The 18,465-nt window shown below is 39.0% G+C and overlaps 1 protein-coding gene across 7 annotated transcripts in view; it reads left to right on the top strand.

Annotated features, from left to right (window-relative positions):
* Positions 1-18,465, top strand: part of PHF3 (PHD finger protein 3) — a 99,845-nt gene that overhangs the window by 45,369 nt on the left and 36,011 nt on the right. For 3 of the 7 annotated variants that reach the window (XM_081250776.1, XM_081250779.1, XM_081250777.1), the window contains one exon: positions 8,508-8,669. The exons of 2 other annotated variants lie outside the window; for them this stretch is intronic. In XM_081250776.1, coding sequence (XP_081106902.1) covers positions 8,508-8,669 — 162 coding nt within the window. Of the gene's footprint in view, positions 1-2,327; positions 2,348-7,587; positions 7,609-8,507; positions 8,670-18,465 lie in introns of those variants that run through there. 2 more of the 7 variants (XM_081250781.1, XM_081250780.1) reach the window with 2 other exon arrangements.

Raw genomic sequence — 18,465 nt, 5'->3', positions numbered from 1 at the left:
TTACCTTAAAGGTACATAACTTATGGTATTTTAGAATGGAATGAAAATGTTAAAAATTTAGGGAATGATTACCATCTCACTCTTACAGTAGCCTGATAGAGTCATGTTGGCAATAAGCAAAATTATTTTGACAGTTGGGAAGGGGTCAAATGAAGGGCACTTAGGGCTATAGAAAATTGTTTGAAAAAAATCTGCCAGGATATAATAATGGCTACAGTCTTATGGTTTGCATGTCATGCACTGTGTAGGAAACTACAGTAGTTTATTCAGTTTTCACAGAAACCTTTCAGCGAGGGTGGTAATGTCTACATTTTCCCAGTGAAGTAATTGGGGTTCAGTGGCGGAAGTGGAGGGGGATGTGTGTGCTGAGCATTAATGTTTTTCTTAATAAACTTTATAGAACCAGACAAAACGGTTTTTTTTTTTTTGGCGGTATGCGGGCCTCTCCCGTTGTGGAGCACAGACTCCGGACGCGCAGGCTCAGCGGCCATGGCTCACGGGCCCAGCCGCTCTGCGGCATGTGGGGTCTTCCTGGACCAGGGCACGAACCCGTGTCCCCTGCATCGGCAGGCGGACTCTCAACCACTGCGCCACCAGGGAAACCTACCTTTTTTTTTAAACATCCTTATTGGAGTATAATTGCTTTACAATGTTGTGTTTCTGCTGTATAACAAAGTGAATCAGCTATACGTATACATATATCCCCATATCTCCTCCCTCTTGCGTCTCCCTCCCACCCTCCATATCCCCCTCTAGGTGGTCACAAAGCACGGAGCTGATCTCCCTGTGCTGTGTGGCTGCTTCCCACTAGCTAGCTATTTTACATTTGGTAGTGTATATATGTCCATGCCACTCTCTCACTTTGTCCCAGCTTACCCTTCACCCTCCCTGTGTCCTCAAGTCCATTCCCTATGTCTGTGTCTTTATTCCTGTCCTGTCCCTAGGTTCTTCATTTTTTTTTTTTTTTAGATTCCATATATATATGTGTTAGCATACGGTATTTGTTTTTCTCTTTCTGACTTACTTCACTCTGTATGACAGACTCTAGGTCCATCCACCTCACTATAAATAACTCAATTTCGTTACTTTTTATGGCTGAATAATATTCCATTGTATATATGTGCCACATCTTCTTTATCTATTCATCTGTCGATGGACACTTAGGTTGCTTCCATGTCCTGGCTATTGTAAATAGAGCTGCAGTAAACATTGTGGTATGTGACTCTTTTTAAATTACGTTTTTCTCAGGGTATATGCCCAGTAGTGGGATTGCTGGGTCGTGTGGTAGTTCTATTTTTAGTTTTCTAAGGAACCTCCATACTGTTTTCCATAGTGGCTGTGTCAATTTACATTCCCACCAACAGTGCAAGAGGCTTCCCTTTTCTCCACACCCTCTCCAGGATTTATTGTTTGTAGGTGTTTTGATGATGGCCATTCTGTCTGGTGTGAGGTGATACCTCACTGTAATTTTGATTTGCATTTCTCTAATGATTAGTGATGTTGAGCGTTCTTTCACGTGTTTGTTGGCAATCTGTATGTCTTCTTTGGAGAAATGTCTGTTTAGGTCTTCTGCCTATTTTTGGATTGGGTTGTTTGTTTTTTTTGGTATTGAGCTGCATGAGCTGCTTGTAAATTTTGGAGATTAATCCTTTGTCAGTTGCTTCATTTGCCAATATTTTCTCCCATTCTGAGGGTTGTCTTTTTGAGAACCAGACACAGCTCTTTAAAACAATGTGCATGTATAACTTTAAAAGGAAAGCTTTAAAAAGTGGCACCAATGATACTACTTCCCTCTGCATGGAAAACCTTTCCAGCTTCTTTTTCTAGGGATTCACGCATGTATTACACATTTTGGGGGAAAATTCTTTTTGACAAAATATTTTTAATGTGAGATGATTTAGGAAGTGTGAATAAGAAGAAGGGAAAAATCCTTTCTGAAATAACCATCATTAGCATTTTGGTATATGTTTTATTGGTGTGTGTGTGAGAATATAAGACTTGGGAAACAGTTTCATCATGTGCAGTTTTTTTCCCTCATAAAATGCCTTTATTTAGCATATTGAAGGCTCTGTAGATCTGCAGTGAAGAAACTGTTTTAACTTCGTTTCACCCAGTGTCTTTCTTTTAGATTTGTTTGATAGAAAACCCCTTTCTGTGAAATACTAACCAGTTTTTTCCCAAAGTATGAATTGAGTTTGACAAAAGTTGGAATGTTTGTGCATGTTTAAATATAAGACTTTAGAATGTGTTATATTTCAGCAGAAAGGATGGATAATTTAATAGTGTTGAAGTAACTGAAGGCAGCATTCTGAAGAAAAAACTTGACACCAGATAATACTAAAATAAGGTAAGCGAGGGAAAATACTTGCATCAAGTAGGTAACACAGATATTACATGAAGAGTTCATATAAATTACTGAGAGAGAAACACATTTCTTAAGACCTGAGTAGGCGAGTAGGCGAGTAGGCAAAGCTAAAGAAATACAGAAAGGCAGTGTAATGTATGTCAGGCTTTTCTCGTCACTGTGTTTCTTTTAAAAATCTGAAAGTGCTAGTAAGTTCTTAATTGAGACTTAATGTGAAAAATTTTGCACTGTAAATTGTTTATACTCTTTATCGAAAGCCATGTGATGAGATTAAAAATGGTAAAATCTATAAATTTGCCTTCTTTGACTCAGTAAACCTGTGTTTTAAAGTTTATTGTAAAGAAGAAATTTAAGAGGGAAAAAAGATAACATTATTTGTGTTGTTCAACTTAGAAACATAATATCTAAAATGATAAATTAATTTGACTAATTGTATGTTTACACAACTTGACTAGTTGTAACACATACAAATGTGTTTGTGTTTGTCATTTGTGTAACACCACAAATGACTAATTGTATGTAACACAACTTGATGGTGTGTATCTGACGTGGCCTCTTTTTGGAAGGATGTATGAATCGTCCATAAAGGAAAGAACGCTCACTGAAGGGAGGCCGAGGATGGGCTGGGTGGTGGTCTCCTGCGGTGTTCGAGGCGGAAGCTGTGGGGACTCTGTTGCAGGGATGTGTCTGTTTGACTTCTTACTCTCCTTCCAGGCCCTGTAAAGTACACACCTAACCTTTATTGTCGTGACACTGGAGAGAGATCATGCTCTTTAGTTTTTTCTCAAGTCTGACATTTAGTGCCAAGTTTCATAATAGAGGAGATAAGTGTCCTAGAAGCGGTTGAGTTTGGCCTCTGCACTGCCAGCGTGAGTTAAGGCATGTCAAATGTGAAGAGTCCCTGCTGTACTATGGTTCTCCCTTTTGTATGGTATAAGGTGATGTAAACTAATCCCAGTTTTGAGAAATTCAATAAATTTAGCTTTAAGTAGTTCAGTTTTATTCTTTTTATCTCATTTACCTCCTCTTCAAGAAGATAGATGTGAATTAAATAGTCTGGATTTGAATAAAGTAGTATTTGTGTCAGGAGGAGTTCACGTAGGCCTGACTCAGCAGATTTAAGGAGGGCCATATGTAGGTGAGGATGGGAGGAATTTTAATGTGATCTAAATTCAGGCTCAAGGAGATTTTGAGTATGATTACAGATTTTGTGCAGAATTTCAAAATGGGGATGACACCTAATTCTGACTTGTGGGAGGGAGGAAAAACGTAGTGTTTTCCCACATTATCACGCTTGCCTCCTGCATAATTCAGGCCGTTGCTTTTTTTTTTTTTTTTTTTTTGATAACCCCAAATTCCCTTTTTAGTGGATGTGTTGAGTAGGACTGGCCACTTTTTAAAAACTGGAAGTCAAATACTGAATCTTAGTTTGCCTGTAGCAGTGGGAGGGGCAGATGTGGGAGGTCCCTGAGAATAAGCAGTGTTTTGAAAAGAACACAGATTCTCCTTCAGTTCCTTCTGTTCATTTTCTTAGTGGAAGCCAGGAAAGTTAAGTGGAAGTTGAACGATTTAAAACGTAAATACCTAATTGGGAGGGTTTTGCCAGAGATAATTCATTCTGTACTCTGAATTACTTTCATCAGATAAATGGATTAGAAGAAAGAAATTTCAGGTACTTTTTTTAATGGTTGATTTGTTCTGGGGGGAGTTGAGAGAAGAAAGTAAGGGAAAAAGAATACATAAATGTTGATGGTGGGGTCCATGATGGGGGAGACTGTGAGCAGAAGCCAGCATTTTCTAAGCGCCAGGTTGTGTTCCAAGCCCTTCACACACACAGATTTAGTCATCACAGCGCCCCTCTGACTGCTAGCAAGATCTCCATTTTATAGAAGAATTTGAGGCACAGCTAGGTTAAGTAGTTGCTTTGGTTGTTGGGGGCCTACTTCTGCTTGAGAGCTCCGGAAATGTTGGAGACAGTGTTAGAGCTTGATTTAATGTCAGGGTGACTTTTTGAGATGAAGGAAACATATTGCCAGGAGCTGCAGGAGTAGAAAAAAGGTGACATTCTTGGAAACCTCACTTCTGAGAAGCATCTCACGTGCAGTCTTAAGTATTCTAATTGTAGGTTGTTGACTTAAGAGGTTTTAAGATACCGGGGCCTCAGGCATCCCTCAGCTCCCAGAGTTCTTTGCAGCAGTGGAAGATGCTCAGGTCTCTTGCTTCTTCTCTCCCCCGTCCCCACTCTCCTCTTCCCTCTTTGCCCATTCTCTCTCCCTTCTCCTTCCCTCACTCCCTCTTTTGTGTGGAGGGGACTCTACCACCTCCCCTCCCCGCCCCCCCCCCCATTTCTTTTACTTACACAGAAAAATCATCTTTCATCCCTTTAACTTCCTTCAGGCCACTGTCCTCATTTTCTTTTACCCTTAAATTTCTCGAAACTAAATGAAAGAGAAACTGCCGTTGTCATTCTCCACTTCCTCACTTTTTAACCTCTTGTCATCTGGTCCTCTGCTTCTGTGTTTCACATTAGTGGATTTTTCTCCTTCCTTTGTTCTCTCTCTAGCAGTTAACCTTCCCGATCCCTGAAATTCTCCTTACCCTTCTTTTGTGATGGTGCGTTAACTTTGATACTTCTTTTGCCTGCTCTTTTTTTTCATGTCACTAACATTCAAAAAGTTAAGTCATTACCTTACTTTCAAATTTATTCTTTGTAACTTCTCTCTTTCAGTTAATTGAAACATTTCTCTCTCGATCATCAAAGTTTAAATTTTCCAGGTCCCTTGTTTCCCCTAATTCTTTTATTCAGCAAGTGTTTCTGGAGTAGCCACTGTATACCAGGTTATGACTCTGGGTTCTGGAATTTCAGTGGTGAATAAGAGACAAAGTCCCTGGATTGTAGAGATTACATTCTAGTGGAAAATTACATGTTTCATTGGATAGTGGAACACATTTTAAAGGATAGAATATGCTAAGGGTCAGGAGGCAGTGGTGAGAGAATGCTGTTTTGGATCAGATCCTCAGGAAAGGTTTCTGTGAGAAGGTCGATTTTGAGTGAAACCTGAAGGAAGCGGGAGAGTGAGCCGTGTGGCTGTCTGGGAGGAGGGCGCTCCAGGAGAGGACGGTCAAGTGAAATAACCCTGAGATGGCCTTTCGCTTCCCTGTGTTCCGGGGAGACCAGTGTGACTGGAGCACAGTGAGTCAGTGGTAGGAGAGAAGTCAGGGAGTTTGGTGGGGGAAGCCCTTCTTAGGACCCTGGAGACCCTGGCTAGGGTTTTAACATACATCTAAGTGTGTTCGTTAGGGTTTGGAGGGTCTTGTCAGAAGAATGGTAACGGGATACAACTGTATGTTTTAGAAGACTCTAAAATATAGTTATGACTGTGTGGAGAATAAACTGTGTGTGTGTGTGTGTGTGTGTGTGTGTGCATGTGTGTGTGTAGGAGGTGGCCATAGAGGAACGTGGGACACTAGGAGACAAAGTAGTTTTGATGGGAGAAGATGGTGACGTGGAGTAGAATGTGAGCTGTGGAGGTGATCAGTGGTGATCAGGTGGGTGCTGTGTTCTGTAGATAGAACTGGCAGGTTGAGCTGACCGCTTGGATGTGGGGTATGAGGAGAGAGGAGCTGGGGATAGTTCTGGACTTCAGGATTGAGCAGCTGGGTGGATGGAGTTTCCATTACCGGGACTGTCTTAGGAGGACAGTTTTACTGAGGGGAGGCGGAATGGGTGGAGTCAGTGTTTATTTTCTATTTGCTAACCTTGCGATACCTGGTGGACAACCTAGTGGACAGGCCAAATTACACTCTTCCAGAGGTCCAGCGTGAGCTTGGGGCTGGGGAAGGTAACTTCGGGGGGTCACGTGAGTGTAGATTGACTGGGTGAGATCATTTAGGGAGGGCGGAGTGCGTATAAAGGGTAGGTGGGAGTACTGAGCCCTCAGGTCCTGTCCTGTGTGGTAGCTGCAAGAAGAGCTCTGTAGAGGGTGTTGAGCAGAAGTAGCTCGTGAGGGAGGGGCGTGGGATGTTCAGAGGTGAAGTGAGGAGAAGGGATGCAGGAAGGGGCAAGGGGTCAGCTGTGTCAGCTGCTGCCAGCAAGTGGAATAAGACAGAATCTAATAATTGACCTTTGGATTTGGCTTTGCTAAATCCTGTTGATCCTGCTTTGCAATATAGCCCTAAAATTCATAACACACCTTTTTACTCCCTGCCAGCGAACACTGTTAATCAGATTTTAATTACCTTTCTCCTGGACTGTTTTTTGAATTATTACTTTCTCTCCTGATTACAATACAAAACTCATGTTTATTGTAGAAAACACAGAGACAGTATAACAGTGATTAAAAAACCCCCAGTTCCTTACCCCACCTAACCACTAGGTGGTCATTGATAACACTGTGGTGCCTTCCCCCATCCATTTCTATCTCTGCATACTTGTAATGCATATAATGCATAACTTTCACTTTTTAAAATGAACATGGTGGAACTATTAATCTAATGTTAAAAATTCTTTGAGAATGTGTGTGAATGTGTGGCAGCATTAAGTATTCCATCATGGTGGAGTAGCCGTCTAACTGAACTCCCCACCTGTTTCCCCTAATTATATCTTAAATGAGTCCTGACAAATTTTCCTAAGATACGTTCTTCTTCTCTAAGCTTTTAGTGCCTATAGCGTAGTGATTAAAAGCATGGACTCTGTTTTTGAGAGTAATTCCATGCATATAGCAGGAAGTGTGCAAGATAGGAAAAAAGAATACTTATCTTTTATAGATCTTTTATAGAATAGCTATTATAATTTTCATCTATTTCCTGCTAATCATTTTTGTCTAAATGTACCTATACAACATTTCATTTGTCTGTTACTAACAAGGATCACACTATGTTTTCTAGCCAGAATTTTTTTTTCGTAATTTATTCTCTCGTCTATACTTTATAATATATTGGTCAAAGTATATAAGCAGTTCCGTGATTCTGTTTGTTGTCAAATTGCTCTTCGAAAAGATTGTACCATTTGAAAGTATATTTATAAAGAATTTTGTTCTCTTTAAATTTTAGGATAGACCACTATCTTGTTGAACTCTTAAATGAAGTTCTACTTGGATACAAAGATGAGGACTAGATAACTTCTTGAGGTTCCTTCTAACCCCTAGGATGAAGATAATAACTAACATTTGTGTAGTGCTCTAAAGTTTACAAAGTGAGTTCTCATACATCATCTCACTTGATCCTCACAACAGCCCTGTGAGGTAGGTAGGACAGGTATTGTTATTCTCATTTAAGAGATAAACTAGAGAGGTTAAGGGACTTAGTCAGGTTTTATTTAAATGTTTTAGCAGAGACTTGAAACCAGGACGTATGATCTAAATAATCACATTCTTTTTACAAGATTTCATACAACTGCACATTTAGAATTGCTGTATGTCAGCTAGTTAAGTGACATTTGTTAGATACAGAAATAAGCCTGTTGATAATATAAATAGTGTTCCCCAGTCCTTTTCCATGCCCCCTCCCCTGCTGTTAAATGAATGACTCTCTCTTTTGACTAGGGGAAGGTAATTTAATTGTATAGTTCTATTTAAACACCTATTTTCCCTAGCATTTGGGGGAGGGGAAATTACATTCTGTTTTTCATTTCTGTGTGTGTGTGTGTGTGTGTGTGCTTGCTACAACTTAAGAGTATATCTCCATTACTCTCACACATGTAGCATAAAGTCTTCAAGGAATAGATTACAGTTAGAACTAGAATCTTTTGGTTCTAGCATGAACCTAGAATCACAAGCTTTTCAGGGTATTTACTCTTTTTTGTACTACTGTAACCAGTTGGGATAATTAAGTATCCAGGTATAGCTGCTTATGATGTTCACAAAGGTACAGAGAATGATAAGTGACAGTGAGTGATAGTGGAGGTCAAATCAAGAAGAATTACAACTAATCTCCTCTTTGACTAGCTGCCTCATACGGTAGAAGTTTGTAAAACCGAACTGGGAGCTTGGTAGTGGCATTATCACATTTTAGGAATAGACCTAGATTTTCAGGACTACTTGGTATTACATTAAACTGTTTCACAGTGTTTTCTGTACTGCCTTTAAATACTTAACATCACCAATATTTTCAAAAATTTTTGTTTTTTTGTTTTTCTTTCTAGTTGTTGGTCTTGACGATATTATGGATGAAGGAGTTGTAAAAGAAAGTGGCAATGATACCATTGATGAAGAAGAGCTGATTTTACCTAACAGGAATTTGAGGGACAAAGTAGAAGAAAATTCAGTGAGATCACCAAGAAAATCACCTCGTTTAATGGCACAAGGTAATCCTTCCAGAGAGGACTAGCTAGAAAATCAAGTGTAGGGACAGATGTGATAGGTTGTAAAGTTGCTGAGCAGTGATAGTAGTTTCTTGGTGTTTGCTAATCTGAGCATTTTGATAATCAGTTTTGAGATTGTATCAATTTGTTGGTATGATTTTTTAAAAGTTTTATTGAAATTACACATTCACATGATTTAAAGAGTTGACTAGTTCTATGAGTTTCCAATACTTGCTGTCCTACTACTTATTTCCCTTTCCCCAGAGGAAACTACTATTACCGCTTTCATCTGGTTTTGTTAATTTTTTGGTATTTACTTCCATGTCTCTTAAGTAACACATGTATATTGCTACTACTTGATTATTCTGATGTACGTGTTCATTGATTTCCCATTCTGGAGGGTGAATGTAGCATTCTTTCCTCCTCTTGCTCCCCCATCACACAAAAGAACGTTTTCTCATCTTTCTGATACATAATTTTGTAAGATCAGTAGTAATTACTTACGTTATTGTGACTCAATGTGCTGTTAGTGATGATCCACTTAGTAAACTATAGTCGCTTTTCCTATACAACTTTTTGTCTTTCTGATTTAATAATTGATTTTGTTGTTCATTTGCTTATAGTTTTATGCATTCGCACACACAGTTTTCAGTGTACGTATCAGTAATTCCACCCCAACTACTCTGCCAGTTGTCTGAATCTTTCTTAAAGATATTTGTCCATATCAGGTGTTCTGTCATTTTCATCTTATTGAGGAAGTGTCTTTGGGGGCCTTCTGATCTGCTTCCGTGTGCACTGTTGTGTTAGTTCTATATAAGTCAGATGCATGGCTGTTGTCCAGAGAGCTCTCTTTACTATTCTTCTGAGGATTGTGTTCTGTGTTGCAGTTCCTGTTTACTTTGCTTTGAAGTAGCTCCTTCATTTTGGTGACATACCTCTTCTGGTACTTTGTGAGAAAAAGGAATATGGATATATATTTTTGAAACCTTGTATGTTTGCAAATGTATTTAATATGTTCTCACATTGAAATCATGGTCTGATTGAACATAGAATTCAAGGTTGGAAATTGTTTTTCCTTAGAAATTTGAAAGTGATGTTCCATTTTCAGTTCTGGGAAAATCTCTTGAATTATTTCATTGATTATTTTCCGCTTTATTTTGTCAACTCTTGCTTCCTGGAACTCCTGTTATTCAAGTATTAGATGGCGGGGACTGGCTCTTCCATTTTCTTCATCTTTCCACCTCTGTATTCTTCCTCTACGTGCTGAAATTTTCTCATGTTTATCCTTCGACTTTTTCATCAAATTCTGAATGTTCTTTTTTTGTTCTGGGAATAGTCCTTTTTGTAGCATTCTGGTCTTGTTTCATGCATGCAGTATCTTATGTTGTCTTTCATAAGATGCTTACGGTGTTTTAAAGGTTTTTTAGTTTTTTTTGGTTTTTTTTTTGGTTCTATCTTTCACATTAAGAGACTTTGCTAAATGTCTGATCATTGATAGCTTGCTCAATGTTTAACGTTTTGTCAGCTATGAGCATCACTGTATGGTAATCTGGCTGTGTTACTTTTTGGAGGAATTCCTGTTGTTAGACTTTAGGCTTGTTAGATTGTTAGCATATCATGGGAGCCCTTGAGGGAAGCTGATGGGGGCATCTCATCTTTCAGTATATACAAATACACATAGTCTTAGAGATTTCAGTGTACTTTGCTGCTGCTCTTATCTACGCTGGATGTTTCTTAGTCTAGAAACTCTGTTTTTACACTCCCCGAAGAGTAAGCCTCAGTCTTTGATTAGGACCTGGGAAGGGCACTTGCCCAGCGGATGGAGTAGGGGAGAGGGAGCTCCGGGTCCAACTGCTTTTTAAACAGCTTTCCACTCATCCTCATTTTAACTGCCTGCCTTCCTGCCTACTTTAGAGTTATCTGGGATCACCAGTTCCTAAGCCTTTTGAGGTGTAAATCGTATTGGTTCGGCCAGCAGTGCCAGATTACTGTTTATCTTCTTTTGGATGTCCTGCATCAGTTACTTCTTGGTCATCTTTTGTTTGGCTTCCAAAATCATCAGTGTTTTCTCTTCTCCTGCCCTTTCTTTCCTTTATTTTACTTTTTAAATTAAAACAAATATTTTTCACATCTTTATTGGAATATAATTGCTTTACAATGGTGTGTTAGTTTCTGCTGTATAACAAAGTGAATCAGCTATACATATACATATGTCCCCATACCTCCTCCCTCTTGCGTCTCCCTCCCTCCCTCCCTATCCCACCCCTCCAGGTGGTCACAAAGCACCAAGCTGATCTCCCTGTGCTATGCGGCTGCTTCCCACTAGCTATCTGTGTTGCATTTGGTAGTGTATAGATGTGCATGCCACTCTCTCAGTTCCTCCCAGCTTACCCTTACGCAGCCCCACATCCTCAAGTCCGTTCTCTACATCTGCGTCTTTATTCCTGTCCTGAATCTAGGTTCTTCCTTTTTTTTTCTTTTTAGATTCCATATATATGTGTTAGCATACAGTATTTGTTTTTCTCTTTTTGACTTACTTCAGTCTGTATGACAAATTCTAGATCCATCCACCTCACTACAGATAACTCAATTTCGTTTCTTTTCATGGCTGAGTAACATTCCAGCTTCTTTATCTGTTCATCTGTCGATGGACACTTAGGTTGCTTCCATGTCCTGGCTATTGGAAATAGTGCTGCAGTGAACATTGTGGTACGTGGCTCTTTTTGAATTATGGTTTTCTCAGGGTATATGCTTAGTAGTGGGATTGCTGGGTCGTATGATAGTTCTATTTTTAGTTTTTTAAGGAACCTGCATACTGTTCTCCATAGTGGCTGTACCAATTTACATTCCCACCAACAGTGCAAGAGGGTTCCCTTTTCTCCACACCCTCTCCAGCATTTATTGTAGATGTTTTGATGATGGCCATTCTGACTGGTGTGAGGTGATACCTCATTGAAGTTTTGATTTGCATTTCTCTAATGATTAGTGATGTTGAGCATCCTTTCATGTGTTTGTTGGCAATCTTTATGTCTTCTTTGGAGAAATGTCTGTTTAGGTCTTCTGCCCGTTTTTGGATTGGGTTTTTTTTTTTTTTTTTTTTGGTATTGAGCTGCATGAGCTGCTTGTGAATTTTGGAGATTAATCCTTTGTCAGTTTCTTCATTTGCCAATATTTTCTCCCATTCTGAGGGTTGTCTTTTGATCTTGTTTATTATGGTTTCCTTTGCTGTGCAAAAGCTTTGAAGTTTCATTAGGTCCCATGTGTTTATTTTTGTTTTTATTTCCATTTCTCTAGGAGGTGGGTCAAAAAAGATTTTGCTGTGATTTATGTCATAGTGTTTTGCCTATGTTTTCTTCTAAGAGTTTTATAGTTTCTGGCCTTACATTTAGGTCTTTAATCCATTTTAAGTTTATTTTTGTCTGTGGTGTTAGGAAGTGTTCTACTTTCATTGTTTTACATGTGGTTGTCCAGTTTTCCCAGCACCACTTATTGAAGAGGCTGTCTTTTCTCTGTTGTATATTCTTGCTTCCTTTATCAAAGATAAGGTGACCATATGTGTGGGGGTTTATCTCTGGGCTTTCTGTCCTATTCCATTGATCTATATTTCTGTTTTTGTGCCAGTACCATTCTGTCTTGATTACTGTGCTTTTTTAGTATAGTCTGAAGTCAGGGAGGCTGATTCCTCCAGCTCTGTTTTTCTTTCTCAAGATTGCTTTGGCTATTCGGGGTCTTTTGTGTTTCCATACAGACTGTGAAATTTTTTGTTCTAGTTCTGTGAAAAATGCCATTGGTAGTTTGATAGGGATTGCATTGAATCTGTAGATTGCTTTGGGTAGTAGAGTCATTTTCACAATGTTGATTCTTCACTCCAAGAACATGGTATATCTCTCCATCTATTTGTTATCATCTTTAATTTCTTTCATCAGTGCCTTATAGTTTTCTGCATACAGGTCTTTTGTCTCTTTAGGTAGCTTTATTCCTAGGTATTGTATTATTTTTGTTACAATGGTAAATGGGAGTGTTTCCTTAATTTCTCTTTCAGATTTTTCATCATTAGTGTATAGGAATGCAAGAGATTTCTGTGCATTAATTTTGAATCCTGCTACTTTACCAAACTCATTGATTAGCTCTAGTAGTTTTCTGGTAGCATCTTTAGGATTCTCTATGTATAGTATCATGTCATCTGCAAACAGTGACAGCTTTACTTCTTCTTTTCCCATTTGAATTCCTTTTATTTCTTTTTCTTCTCTGATTGCTGTGGCTAAAACTTCCAAAACTATGTTGAATGATTGTGGTGAGAGTGAGCAACCTTGTCTTGTTCCTGATCTTAGTGGAAATGGTTTCAGTTTTTCACCATTGAGGACGATGTTGGCTGTGGGTTTGTCATATACGGCCTTTATTATGTTGAGGTAAGTTCCCTCTATGCCTACATTCTGGAGGGTGTTAATCATAAATAGGTGTTGAATTTTGTTGAACGCTCTTTCTGCATCTATTAAGATGATCATATGTTTTTTATTCTTCAGTTTGTTAATATGGTGTAACACATTATTGATTTATGTATATTGAAGAATCCTTGCATTCCTGGGATAAACCCCACTTGATCCTGGTGTCTGTTCCTTTTAATGTGCTGCTGGATTGTGTTTGCTGGTATTTTGTTGAGGATTTTTCATCTATGTTCATCAGTGATATTGGTCTGTAGTTTTTTTCTGTGACATCCTTGTCTGGTTTTGGTATCAGGGTGACGGTGGCCTTGCATAATGAGTTTGGGAGTGTTCCTCCCTCTGCTAGATTTTGGAAGAGTTTGAGAAGGTTAGGTGTTAGCTCTTCTCTAAATGTTTGATAGACTTCCCCTGTGAAACCATCTGGTCCTGGGCTTTTGTTTGTTGGAAGATTTTTAATCACAGTCTCAATTTCGGTGCTTGTGATTGGTCTGTTTCTGTTTTCTATTTCTTCCTGGTTCAGTGTCAGATGGTTGTGCTTTTCTCAGAATTTGTCCATTTCCTCCAGGTTGTCCATTTTATTGGCATATAGCTGCTTGTAGTAATCTCTCATGATCCTTGTATTTCTGCAGTGTCAGTTGTTACCTCTCCTTTTTCATTTCTAATTCTATTGATTTGAGTCTTCTCCCTTTTTTTCTTGATGAGTCTGGCTAATGGTTTATCAATTTTGTTTATCTTCTCAAAGAAGCAGCTTTTAGTTTTATTGATCTTTGCTATTGTTTCCTTCATTTCTTCTGATCTGCTGATCTTTATGATATTTTTCCTTCTCCTAACTCTGTGGTTTTTTTGTTCTTCTTTCTCTAATTGCTTTAGGTGTAAGGTTTAGGTTGTTTATTTGAGATGTTTCTTGTTTCTTGAGCTAGGATTGTATTGCTTTTAACTTCCCTCGTAGAACTGCTTTTGCTGCATCCCATAGGTTTTGGGTCATCCTGTTTTCATTGTCATTTGTTTCTAGGCATTTTTTATTTCCTCTTTGATTTCTTCAGTTATCTCTTGGTTATTAAGTAGTATATTGTTTAGCCTCCATGTGTTTGTATTTTTTACAGATTTATTCCTGTAATTGATATCTAGTCTCATAGTGTTGTGTTCAGAGAAGATACTTGATACGATTTCAATTTTCTTAAATTTACCAATGCTTGATTTGTGAACCAAGAAATGATCTGTCCTGGAGAATATTCCATGAGCACTTGAGAAGAAAGTGTATTCTTTTATTTTGGGATGGAATGTCCTCTAAACATCAATTAAGTCCACCTTGTTTAATGTATCATTTAAAGCTTGTGTTTCCTTATTTATTTTCATTTTGGATGATCTGTCCACTGGTGAAAATGGGGTGTTAAAGTCCCCTACTATGATTGTGTTACTGTCAATTTCCCCTTTTATGGCTGTTAGCATTTGCCTTATGTATTGAGGTGCTCCTATGTTGGGTGCATAAATATTTACAATTGTTATGTCTTCTTCTTGGATTGATCCCTTGATCATTATGTAGTGTCCTTCTTTATCTCTTGTAATAGTCTTTATCTTAAAGTCTATTTTGTGTTACGTGAGAATTGCTACTCCAGCTTTCTCTTGGTTTCCATTTGCATGGAATATGTTTTTCCATCCCCTCACTTTCAGTCTGTATGTGTCCCTAGGTCTGAAGTAGGTCTCTTTTAGATGGCATTATCTGGGTCTTGTTTTTGTATCCTTTCAGCCAGTCTGTGTCTTTTGGTTGGAGCATTTAATCCATTTACATTTAAGGTAATTATCGGTATGTATGTTCCTATTCCCATTTTCTTAATTGTTTTGGGTTTGTTATTGTAGGTCTTTTCCTTCTCTTGTGTTTCCTGCCTAGAGAAGTTCCCTTAGCATTTGTTGTATAGCTGGTTTGGTGGTGCTGAATTCTCTTAGGTTTTGCTTGTCTGTAAAGGTTTTAATTTCTCCGCCGAATCTGAATGAGATCCTTGCTGGGTAGAGTAATCTTGGTTGTAGATTTTTCCCTTTCATCACTTTAAATATGTCCTGCCACTCCCTTCAGAATTTGGGTTGAAAGATCAGGTGTTAAACTTATGGGGAGTCCCTTGTATGTTATTTGTTGTTTTTCCCTTGCTGCTTTTAATATATTTTTTCTTTGTGTTTAATTTTTGATAATTTCATTAATATGTGTCTTGGCGTGTTTCTCCTTGTTTATCCTGTATGGGACTCTCTGTGCTTCCTGGACTTGATTGACTCTTTCCTTTCCCCACATTAGGGAAGTTTTCAAGTATAATCGCTTGAAATATTTTCTTAGTCCCTTTCTTTTTCTCTTTTTCATTGTGGGACCCCTATAATTTGAATGTTGGTGCGTTTAATGTTGTCCCAGAGGTCTCTGAGAATGTCATCAATTCTTTTCATTCTTTTTTCTTTATTTTGCTCTGCAGTAGTTATTTCCGCTATTTTATCTTCCAGGTCACTTATCCGTTCTTCAGCTTCAGTTATTCTGCTGTTGATTCCTTCTAGAGAATTTTAAATTTCATTTATTGTGTTGTTCATCATTGTTTGTTTGCTCTTTAGTTCTTCTAGTTCCTTGTCAAACTTTTCTTGTATTTTCTCCATTCTATTTCCAAGATTTTGGATCATCTTTACTATCATTACTCTGAATTCTTTTTCAGGTAGACTGCCTATTTCCTCTTCATTTGTTTGGTCTGGTGGGTTTTTACTTTGTTCCTTCATCTGCCATGGGTTTCTCTCTCTTCTCATTTTGACTAACTTACTGTGTTTGGGGGTCTCGTTTTTACTGGCTGCAGGTTCGTAGTTTCCGTTGTTTTTGGTGTCTGCCCCCAGTGGCTAAGGTTGGTTCAGTGGGTTGTGTAGGCTTCCTGGTGGAGGGTACTCGTGCCTGTGTTCTGGTGGATGAGGCTAGATCTTGTCTTTCTGTTGGGCAGGACTGCATCTGGTGGCGTGTTTTGGGGTGTCTGTGAACTTCATATGATTTTAGGCAGCCTCTCTGCTAATGGGTGGGGTTGTGTTCCTGTCTTGCTAGTTGTTTGGCACAGGGTGTCCAGCACTGTAGCTTGCTGGTCGATGAGTGGAGCTGGGTTTTAGCATTGTAATGGAGGTCTCTGGGAGAGCTTTCACCATTTGATATTACATGGAGCCTGGAGGTCTCTGGTGGACCAGTGTTCTGAACTTGGCTCTCCCACCTTAGAGGCACAGGCCTGACACCCGGCCGGAGCACCAAGACCCTGTCAGCCACACGGCAAAAAAATGAACGGCAGTTACACTGAAAGGTGCCTTATTAATAGCAAGAATGGAAGCTGGAAAACAGTTGACTCTCATTTGTCACGTGCTGAGGGAAAATAACTGTCACAGTAGAAACCAATGTCCCCAAAACTTTCATATGAGTGGTTTATTACGAGGATATTAAAACACAGGAACCAACAGCCAGATGAAGAGATTCATAGGGTGAGGTCAAGAACAAAGAAACTTCAGTCCAGCAAGCAATGTGGCATGTGGAAGCGTTCTATTTCACCATTCAGAAGCTCTCTGAAACCCCTTCTTTTGGATTTTAATGGTGCCTTCACTATACAGGCATGGTTTGTTAAATTCTTAGGGCATTGGTCCTTTCTTTACTTTTAGATTCATAGCTTTTGTATAGCTTTAATGTGCGGTTTTGAGAAGTGGATTATTAGCTCAGATGCATATCTTTACTTCATCATCTTTTTCTCAGTTTTTTAGAAAATCGGTTATTTGATATATATTTGTGACTTTGAGAAACAAAAAGAGCAGAATGAACATTATAGACAAATAATGGTAATGTTTGGCCTATACCGCCTGGCTTCAAACTAAGGCAGTTTATAGTTAGAGGAGAAAGAGTTACTTTATCCTTTGTCAGTTAATCAGTTACTATTGGAAAACAATTTTTTATCTGAATACCTTCACAGTTGAATGTGCTGTGCATTTATCAACCACTTACATAATGGGTGTTAAAAATTCTTCATTTATTTTATTTCAGGGCATATAAATATAGTTGAGCTATAAATTATTACAGGCTGTCTTCAGAGCTTTAAAAATTATCTAAATATTAATAACAAACCATTAAAATTTTAGTTATTTTAAAATGTTATATATCTGAGCATGAGTGGTTCACAATCCACTAAGTAAGTTTTTTTTTTTTTTTTTTTTTTGGTACGCGGGCCTCTCACTGTTGTGGCCTCTCCTGTTGCGGAGCACAGGCTCCAGATGCGCAGGCTCAGCGGCCATGGCTCACTGGCCCAGCTGCTCCGCGGCATGTGGGATCTTCCCAGACTGGGGTGTGAACCCGTGTCCGCCGCATCGGCAGGCGGATGGACTCTCAACCACTGTACCACCAGGGAAGCCCCCCCTTTTTATATATAATTTATTTTTGATTTTTGGCTGCATGGGTCTTTGTTGCTGCATATGAGCTTTCTCTAGTTGTGGCGAGCAGGGGCTACTCTTCATTGCAGTGTGAGGGCTTCTCATCACAGTGTATTGTTGCAGAACACGGGCTCTAGGAGCGCGGGCTTCAGTAGTTGCAGCATGCCAGCTCAGTAGTTGTGGCTCGTGGGCTCTAGAGTACAGGCTCGGTAGTTGTGGCACACGGGCTTAGTTGCTCTGCGGCATGTGGGATCTTCCTGGACCAGGGCTTGAACCTGTGTCCCCTGCATTGGCAGACAGATTTTTAACCCCTGCGCCACCAGGGAAGCCCCCACTAAGTAAATTTTTGAAGTTGTTGGGTACTTACCTGATGACTAGATATTGTGCTGAGTCCTGGGGAATTAGAAAGGGTCTCTAAGATAGGATGACCGTATAATTTATTGTCCAAATGGGGACACTTTTGAGTGTCACGACTACAAACATCAACTAGGAGTGTTAGAGACAAACGAGGAGGACCTGTGACACCTTCTGTGAGAGTTTCACAGGTTCAGTGATATGTGACAAATTAGGGAAATGTTCTAAATACTGGTGCATAGTAGCATTTTGCATTAAAAAGGAAGGAGGCTTTTTAAAAATTAGTGATGTTCAATTTTCATACAGAGTTGATTCAGAGGTATTAGATATGCATAGGCTTGGATATAGCTTCTTATTTTGTATTTCAGTTTGTGGGTTGTTTTTTTACTTAGTGAATTATTATTATTTTTTCTTAGTGAATTATTTAGCTTTCTTTCCAATTTCTTTTCACTTTGTGTTTCTTTTTCCCTTGGAGGATGTATCCAGATAGGGAAAGGAGGAAAGTCTCTGTTAATGGATTCTTTGTTAGGAGCATTGTTACAAGTGGGAAGCTTTATTAAATTATTTTCATACTTTCTGCATTTTCCCTTATG

This window comes from Mesoplodon bidens (genome assembly GCF_964165515.1).
Source record: "Mesoplodon bidens genome assembly, chromosome: 12".
NCBI classification, from domain to species: Eukaryota; Metazoa; Chordata; class Mammalia; order Artiodactyla; family Ziphiidae; genus Mesoplodon; species Mesoplodon bidens.
Note: the sequence above shows the minus strand (reverse complement) of the source record. Positions and strands in the feature narration are given on the sequence as shown.